This window comes from Nicotiana tabacum, chromosome 3, assembly GCF_000715075.1.
Source record: "Nicotiana tabacum cultivar K326 chromosome 3, ASM71507v2, whole genome shotgun sequence".
NCBI classification, from domain to species: domain Eukaryota; kingdom Viridiplantae; phylum Streptophyta; class Magnoliopsida; order Solanales; family Solanaceae; genus Nicotiana; species Nicotiana tabacum.
Window position 1 is genome coordinate 100,721,980 of NC_134082.1, and position 8,569 is coordinate 100,730,548.

The 8,569-nt window shown below is 36.5% G+C and overlaps 2 protein-coding genes across 3 annotated transcripts; one reads left to right on the top strand and one right to left on the bottom strand.

Annotated features, from left to right (window-relative positions):
- Window positions 1-921: 921 nt before the first annotated feature.
- On the top strand, window positions 922-1,560 carry LOC107806279 (uncharacterized). Its single transcript, XM_016630409.2, has one exon. The coding sequence runs from the start codon at window positions 922-924 to the stop codon at window positions 1,405-1,407; it is 486 nt and encodes a 161-aa protein (XP_016485895.1). The 3' UTR covers window positions 1,408-1,560.
- Window positions 1,561-2,084: 524 nt separating this feature from the next.
- LOC107806264 (wall-associated receptor kinase-like 14) lies at window positions 2,085-8,367 on the bottom strand. 2 transcript variants are annotated; one of them, XM_016630396.2, is made up of 4 exons: window positions 8,096-8,367; window positions 7,183-7,898; window positions 3,922-3,996; window positions 2,085-3,506 (listed from the first exon to the last, which is right to left on the bottom strand). In XM_016630396.2, the coding sequence occupies exons 1-4, from the start codon at window positions 8,110-8,112 to the stop codon at window positions 2,218-2,220; spliced, it is 2,097 nt and encodes a 698-aa protein (XP_016485882.1). In that variant the 5' UTR covers window positions 8,113-8,367; the 3' UTR covers window positions 2,085-2,217. The 2 variants fall into 2 exon arrangements, with proteins under 2 accessions (XP_016485882.1, XP_016485875.1); XM_016630389.2 differs by having other exon boundaries at window positions 7,183-8,367.
- Between the last annotated feature and the right edge of the window lie 202 nt (window positions 8,368-8,569).

Below are 8,569 nucleotides of genomic sequence, written 5' to 3' on the forward strand. Positions count from 1 at the left end.
CACTTGAAAAACTTAAGCTGTTGATTTTTATTTTTTATTTTAGAAAAGTGATGGAAATGGAGGAGAAGGATAGGATCTACGGTTAAGATTGAAAAACTTAGTGGGTTGATCCGGAACAAGTTTAAATCTGGAGCAAGTTAAATTTGATCTGGACAAGGGAGCCACGTGGCCCAATTACGTGCTGCCAACACATTAAAAAGGGACTACATAAATTTTTGTTAGTTGCAGGGGTATTTTTAGTCAGAAAGATAACGTAGTGTATTTTTGGACCACAAGATAAATGGAACATAGAAGTAAATTATTTACCAAACAATAGACGTGTTTTTGGCCTTTTTCCATTTTTTAATTACCAAATCAAAAACTGGTTAGTATATGCTATTTCGACTATATTATGCCATGTTAGTTTATCGTGATTAAATAATAGATTGAGATAAAAATATGTTAATTTAAATTTATTAAATTAAATTTATTTTATAAAAACAGGTCATCCATTTATTGGTTTGATGCATAAATTGGTGTAAGGAATTATATTTTCAGTGTTGTCTAACCTTTAATTAATTAAACAGTTTCAATCCTACTATAATTTCTTCATCTTTAACTCCGTTCTTCATTATTCACGAGTCGATTTTCGGAAGGATTGAAGTTGTCGTTTAATGCATCATTTAAGTATGGTACCAATATACCAAGAGTCCACACTATTTTTAACACATCACTCTAGAAAATTTATATTGAAAAAAAAAACAGAAAGAAAAAAGAGAAAAAGGAAAAATTTCGGAAAGAAAAAAAAGCCTTTTCAGGTTCGAGTATTTATATTTATTTATATGTCCTTCTGTCCGTTCAAAAATATCCGACCACACACTTCGCTGTGGTATCGAGGGAGCTTTGCTAGCCTCAATTTGATTGCAGAGAAAGAGCAAAGCCATGGCTTTCACCACCAGCTCAATCTCCGTACGGACATTCCCAATTCGTTGTGTGCTAGATGCAAACACAACTCCTACTAAACAGGCGCCGGTGGTTCTCCCCGGTCGGAGGCAGTTAATATCTTTGCTGACGGCGACAACGGCACTGAAAGCGCTGGAAATGCCGTCAAAGGCAGAGGATATTGGTCTCTTCGGACTGAGAAAGAAGCTGAAGAAAGTAGAGGAGGAAGCAGAAGTGTTAGTGAAAGAAGGATTCGAGGCAGCAGATAAGGGAATTGTAGCAGCAGAGAAGGGAATTGAAGCGGCGGAGAAAGGATTGGTGACGGCTGAGAAGGGGATAGAAGCTGCAGAGGAGAAGATTGAGAGCTCGGTGAGTTTTGGAGGGTTGGCTCAAGCTGGAGCAGTGGCTGGAGCTGAATTAGTTGGAGTTTTGGTCGCCTCAACTGTTGTTAATGGTATTTTAGGACCTGAAGCTCAAAAATCTTGAAAAGATTCTTGCTTTTCATGTAATATTTCATTTTTGTTACTGTTATTTGCAAACTTGATTGTGCTTTGCTAAATGCGAAGGCTGGCATTCTGATACGTATATTCCGATTTGTAATGTCACTTATAATTTTATTATATGTAGACTTATTTAACATATCCGGTGGACTAGAATTCTTGAAGATGATGCAATTGATGCAAGAGTGTTCTTATTGAATTCAAAGAGGAAATCGAGATAGTCGTCAAACTTTTTTAGAAAGTTCCTTTCCGTGAGCCGAGGTCTACTGGAAACAGGCTCTCTACCTTCTCAAGATAGGGACAGGTTTGCGTACACGTTAATCCCAGACCCCACTTGTGAGATTCTATTGTAGAAAGCTCCTTTCCCATGAAGGATGGGAAGGAAAGAATGCAATCTCATCCGTACCAATTTGTTAGGAGTATTTGAAACTTCTGATACATTCTCTGATGCTGATTGCTGAAGCAAATTGTGCAATAGGTAGCTAGATAGGAATGCACAGATATGTAAGGAATACTTAAATTCAGGCACTGCAATACGAATTCGGATGTAGTCACTGATCTTTCTGGTAGTTTTTGGCACTTGTCCAATCACTATTTCACATTCCTTTTATGTATGAAGCTGCAGATGCAAGAAAAAAGCTAGTACTAGTTCGAGCATGTAATGACAAAGAGGACTGTTGTATTACTCTTTGGTACGAGTCACTATATAATAAGATAAGAACAGGTGGTAAACTGGTAATAGATTACAGGTGATCACCTCAGTTTTCTACCTAAAGCAGACTTTCTTTTCAAGTCATCATCGACCAGCACTACCCAGTAATCTGTTTGTTGAAGGAGGACTCTCTTCGCTTAACCAAGGATCCTGCACTGAAACAGGGGAACTATCCTTTATTTCCTCCATGGTTGACAGTGCATTCCCTATCTTCTGCGGAAAAATCAACCTCCTACTCCCAACTCCTCCTTTCTTAGTTGTTGTACTACGAAAAGATGTCTCGCTCATACTACGCGGAGATGAGCAAGAGGAATTCACTGATGATGTCATACATATATTGTCCTCCAATGATGTCCAACTGCTGAGCCTGATCTGTTCTAGTTCATCTGCCACTTCTATCATTGAAGGCCTCATATCTCTATGAAATGCGAGGCATCTGAAAGCTAGCTCCGCAATTCTATGAACTGATGATAGAGTCCATGCATCCCTGTGTGGCTCAAGAAATGGATCGATTATCTCATCCACACGACCTTTCCCAATTCTGTCAATTGCAAGTGCAGCCAAGTTAATCTCACTGTGTGGTCTAGAGAAATCAACCACCTTCAGTGCTGTAATGATTTCTATAAGAACCACTCCAAAGCTGTACACGTCACTCTTGTCGGAAAGATGGTAATTCTGATGGTATTGAGGATCCACATATCCTGGAGTGCCTTGTGGTGCTGTAGAGATATGAGAATCATCTGTCATGCCAAATCTGGAAAGACCAAAATCTGCTACCTTTGAGTTGAAGTTGTAATCTAAGAGTATATTACTAGATTTGATATCCCTGTGGTATATTGGTGGATTCATTGCTGAGTGAAGGTGAGCTATCGCTTGAGCAGTTTCTGTGGCGATAGTGAGACGTATTGTCCATGGAAGTCCTGAACCCCTTTCTCTCTGTAGATGCTGAGCTAGAGTTCCATTGGGCATGAATTCATAAACAAGAATCTGTTCACCATTTTCAATACAACAACCTAAGAGGCGGACTAGATTTGGATGGCTTACAGAAGACAAAAGTTTAATCTCATTCATCACTTGTTCAACGCCATCTGGATCTCGATGTCTTAGTTTCTTAATTGCAACCCATTCATCACTGTGGAGCTTTCCAGCATAAACTGTGCCATAAGCACCTATACCCAGCCTCTGTTTCTCAGAGAAACTATTTGTTGCTTTCTCAATTTCTTTGTATTGGAACATAGGAACACTGGAGCTACCTGCAGCTTCAGAAAGAAGGCGCTTCGCGCTCATTCTTTTCTTCAGAGATGCAGAACGTCTTCGAATGCAGTAGCAGAGAATAGCCAAAGCAGCCATTAAACCAGCTCCAGCAATAATCCCTGTAAGTGATCGACAATTTCATTAAACCAGGAAGAGGTCAAACTCGCCATTTACATTGAATCCAGTAAAATTAAATCAAGAGGCTGTAAAAGTAGCAAGCTTGGAAGTTTACGGATCAGCAAGTTCAGCAACTCTTTTGCAACTTTGCAAAACCAAAATCTCTTACATAATAAGGTCATAAAACCAACATGTGCCGGCTATCAAGCTCATTTAAAGAAAACTAAAGAGTGCACATTTGGTAACTGAGCGGTGTCGCCAAAATGAAGCAGGAGGATCAGGGATGATTCAGCAGGAGATGCTAAACTGAACACTAGTGCATTAAACGACTGGAGAAGTAATGGTTCCATACATCACAGGGAATTGGGCGAAAAATCAAAGTAGCTATTTACTAGTACCAATTTTAGGAAAAGTTACCTCCAATGAGCACACCAATTCTTGTAGTTCCACCACATCGGCCAGACAGGTATCTTGAAGGATTGCATTTAGATACTGATGGAGACATAAACACAAAAAGGAAGTTATTAAAGGATGACATACTGAAAATAACATAGAGAAAGAGGTAGAGGGATATATGACCAAAATATCAGGGTTGAGGTTGGGGGCAAAAATTATTTCTTTTCTGGACATAGAATTAATTGAATATATAGGTAAAAGTATTTTAGAAAAATGTATGCCCTCCCAGTTATGAAGCAAGTACATGATCAACAAATGAAACCAGTTCTCCGAAATCTCCAAGTCAAGATGTTTCTTTTTAACACACAATTTCCTGGACATTGAATTAACTGGTAAATGAATCAGTTTCAACTTTCATCCCTTCAAATTATGCTTGATTCAGGCGAAGTACTAACTTGTCTTAAATTAGACTGGCATAATAATGAACTGTCTCTCACACAGGTAGGAAAGGGATCACTTAGCCTGCTCTTTATCTAAACTCTATCAATTACAATATGGCAAACTTGTATTAGAGTCTTAACTATTAAATTATCTCATTACTCATTAACCAATTTGGAAAAGCGCCAATGTTGGTGCCTGATCTATCGAAGGTCCTGCCTTCTTCTACTATCCCTCCTCCATTATTCAAGTGCCAATTCTCTCCAAAAAAAGAAAAAAGATAAAAAAAAAAAAAAGTTTACTTTTAGACTTGGCATTGATTCAAGTCCCTGTTACTATAATGTTTACTCAACAATAAAATATGAAATTATTCAGCAATGCAGGTCCTCTTGATCCTCTGACTTTCACCCGTTCAAACTTGTAGACATCCAGTTACCATGTGCTCCTCCGTGTAATTAATTTAAAATACAACAGAATCATTGAAGCTGTTGACGCTGGGGATTATCCAATTCACAATCTCGGAGTTGAATAATTCTGACCTTGTCAGCAATCACATTCACCGATCTTGGAGTCAGACAAGGCCAAAACAAATCAGTTAAACTCTTATTTATTTCCTTTTTTCAGTCAGATCTTTGTTCGTGTCATGTAAGACCCAAGAAATCCCCTTTCTGCTATGTATGCAATTGGGTAAGAGAACTAATTAACTCTTCAAGACAAGCAAATTCCTTTGAGTGGAGATAGAGGGCTCAATATCACTAAATTACACAATTTAAGCTCATCGAGCACAAACTTGTCATTTTGATTTGAACTAGACAAAGTTACAATACCACTTTGAATAGGCAGCCTCATAAATACTTCATTAGTCCCTGTGATCATCTTATTAAGGAAGACCATATATTTTTACGATCTATGTTAGAGGTGAATCTGTAATTTAAAATTCGTGGAAGAGTAAAATATTGCAACTACTCTGTATAAAAGTTACAAACTTAGTATAAACATGACACTTTTTGCAAATATTACTTAACTTTATACTATTTGGTTTTAAGTCAAGGGCAATGAAAACTATGGCCCTCATTGTCCTAATACTCCCTCCGTCCCATTTATGTGACCCTTCTTTAGTATGTTCCGAAAAGAATAGACATATTCTAGAAACAATCTAATCTTAGTGGGCGTTTGGACATAAGAATTGTAATTTTCTGAAAAAAGTAATAAAAAAAAGAAAAATTTCAAGTTAAAAGTGGTATTTGAAAATTAGAGTTGTGTTTGGACATGAATACAATTTAGAGCTATTTTGAATTTTTGTGAGTGGTCTGAAGTGAAAATTTTGAAAAATAACCTTTTGAAGTTTTTTCTAATTTCGAAACATTCCGAATTCAATTTCAAGTGAAATTTGAAATTTCCATGGCCAACATTGATTCCAGAAAAAAGTAAAAAGAAATGAAAAAATGAATCTTTTTTAATGGCCCTTATAATCTCGGTTTTTACCTTTAATGATATAAAATTTTATTGTCATAAAAATATGATAACATGTTTGAGATCACATGTTTTAAATTTTCTTTCTTTTTTATGCTTCGTATAGAAACAAATATTTTTTGCATAAAATACGACGGATTGAGTAATATATTTGCCCCGGATCCATATGGCAGGAAGAAGAGAGGAAAGGGGACGGAGTTGTGAGTAATACCTAAAAGCCAAATACACGGAAATGCTGGCAGCTGAAGGTAGGAACCTGGTGGGGGAAAAGTAAGTGAGACCAAGTCCCACATGTGGAAGTCGACATTCAACACTCGACAGCTTTAGAACGCAAATTAATTCAACAAAACCAAAATGTAGAAAAGGCTTTATTGACTACACCAGCCGCATATGCACTACTACTTTTAAACACAACTTGTGCAATATTTGGATTTCCTAATAAACTTAATCACACTAAAATAATCATTGTTTAATCATAGTCAATTCCTGTAAACTCATGATTCACTAATAAATGCCCATACTATACCTCCATTGAAATCAACAGCTTTTCTTATTTGGCGTGTCTCTACTGGTCAAACCAAATATAAAAAACTACACTAGTCTCATCATCTCTCACGTCACATCTTGCCCATAGTCAAACAACAATTAGGCCATCTAGCAATTATCTTTGAAATTTACCCGTAATTTGATAAGCATTGTTTTTTATTGGATTGATATATACCAAAATAAGGAGACATTTTGAATTCGACTATCAGCATTATCCATTAATGATATACTTCCAAGTAATTGGTTTGAAAGATCAAACCTATACGTCAAGGTGGAGAGAGTCTCAATTATTGAATTCAACTAAACCTAGTATTTTTTAATACGCCGTGCAAATATGTTATATGACAAATTACTAAAATTTCAATGAGTATTGAGTTTTAATCTTGTAATTTCAAAAGCGACAATAATTTCATTGGTAAGATCGAAGAATTTAAATATTGAACCCATCCACTTTAAATTTTGAATTGGCATCTACATGTATCCTCTCTATCTAGTAAATAAATGTGTCATATCTCTTAACATTTAAATTAGATTGTTCACAATTCAACATTAAAGTGTGTGGATATGAATTCATCGAACCCAATAAATTTGACTTATACCTTATGTGTTCAAAATTCACTAAATAACTTCAAATAATTGATTTGAAACTTAGTAAATCAAATGGGTTATAATGAAATTCTGAATTCGAACCCATAAAATTTTAATTTTGATCCGCCAAATGATAGAGAGCAAATAATGTTGCAGATAATTATTTTAACGTTCAAAAAACAAAGTGAAAAAGAAAAAAAGAAAAATTTAAAAGGAAAACGGAAAAGTCGAACTAACCTTTCCGGCAACCATCACCGTCGCGGAAACCATCACCTACGAAACCATCTTTACACCGGCACCGGAAGCCGTTTCTGTTCCCCGGAAGAAAAATATTTGTACAATTCGCATGTTCATCACATGCACAATCTCCTTCCAATCCCCACTCTAATTCAATCGTCTGAAATTCTAAGTACATCGAAGAGCTCTTCTTTGTATTATTATCCATACCAACCAATATGGAGGAGACCACAAGTCCACACCCTATATTCTTCAGTTTCCAGTAATCCAAATAATCAGCAGTCGCCTCTGAATAACAACTCACATTCTCATTCTTCGAATCACACGACGGTATGTTCAAACGCGCGCTTAAAAGGTCCGATGGTATGGTACACTCGCTCTTCGGGACTGTACAATTCTGTAGAAGCAGCCCGTTTCTCCAAGTCATACCGTAATTGGTTCCGCTAAATTGCTTAAGATCCTCAATCGGACGGCGGCAATTTACTGGAAAGTTGACCATTAATGTATCTGAAGTCACATTTTGTATTAGATATTCTCCAATTCTAATTTCTCCACTTTGAGTACAATTCAAGCGAATCGTACAACCCTCTGAGAATCCAAATGGATAAGGAACACGCTGGCCATTAGAAGCAGCTCCACTGTACTGATTGCACTGAGTTGAATTAGCAGCACCAACTGATGATGATGACCAGACCAATAAAATTGAGAAGACGAATCTGATAATTGTTTCATCAAAAACCATGGTTCGAATTAAAGAGAGGTAAAAGAAGAAGAAGAAGAAGAAGAAGAGTTTGACTTAAGGGAGGACACTTAATTGAGGGGAATTAAAGGGGAGCAGTTGAGGATGGTGGGAAGTTCATTGTTTCTCAATAAATGCTAATTTCTGAATTCCATATACAAGAGGAAAGAGTACCGTGGGACTGGTTTCATCAGTATTAATTAATGTTGTGCTTAGCCTCTTAGCTAGTAGCTTTTACTTCCCCCTCTCTTTCTTGCTCTGCAACTTTTCTTTTCTCTGATTGGTAGCAATTAATAAGAGTCCAAAATTTGAAATACCTGAGCTTCAAACGCCTCTCGTAGAAGCTGGGTTTAAATTGGTTTCTGTAGATATATGAAGCTATCCAACAGTAATCTGAATATCAGAGATACAAGGAAAAGTCGCCAGTTGCATTTCCATTTCTCACTTTCCTTAATTTATATTTTTTAATTTTTAAAATATGAATTTAAATGCGCCTTTGCAAATTGGTGCATTTCTCACTTTCCACGACGGATGTCCAGGTCATTTTCCACTTTCCTCAATATTCCTTCCTGTCTGATAAAATCCATATTTATGTTTTAAATTTTTTATATACTACTTAAAAAGGATATTTGTAAGAGTAACTTTACT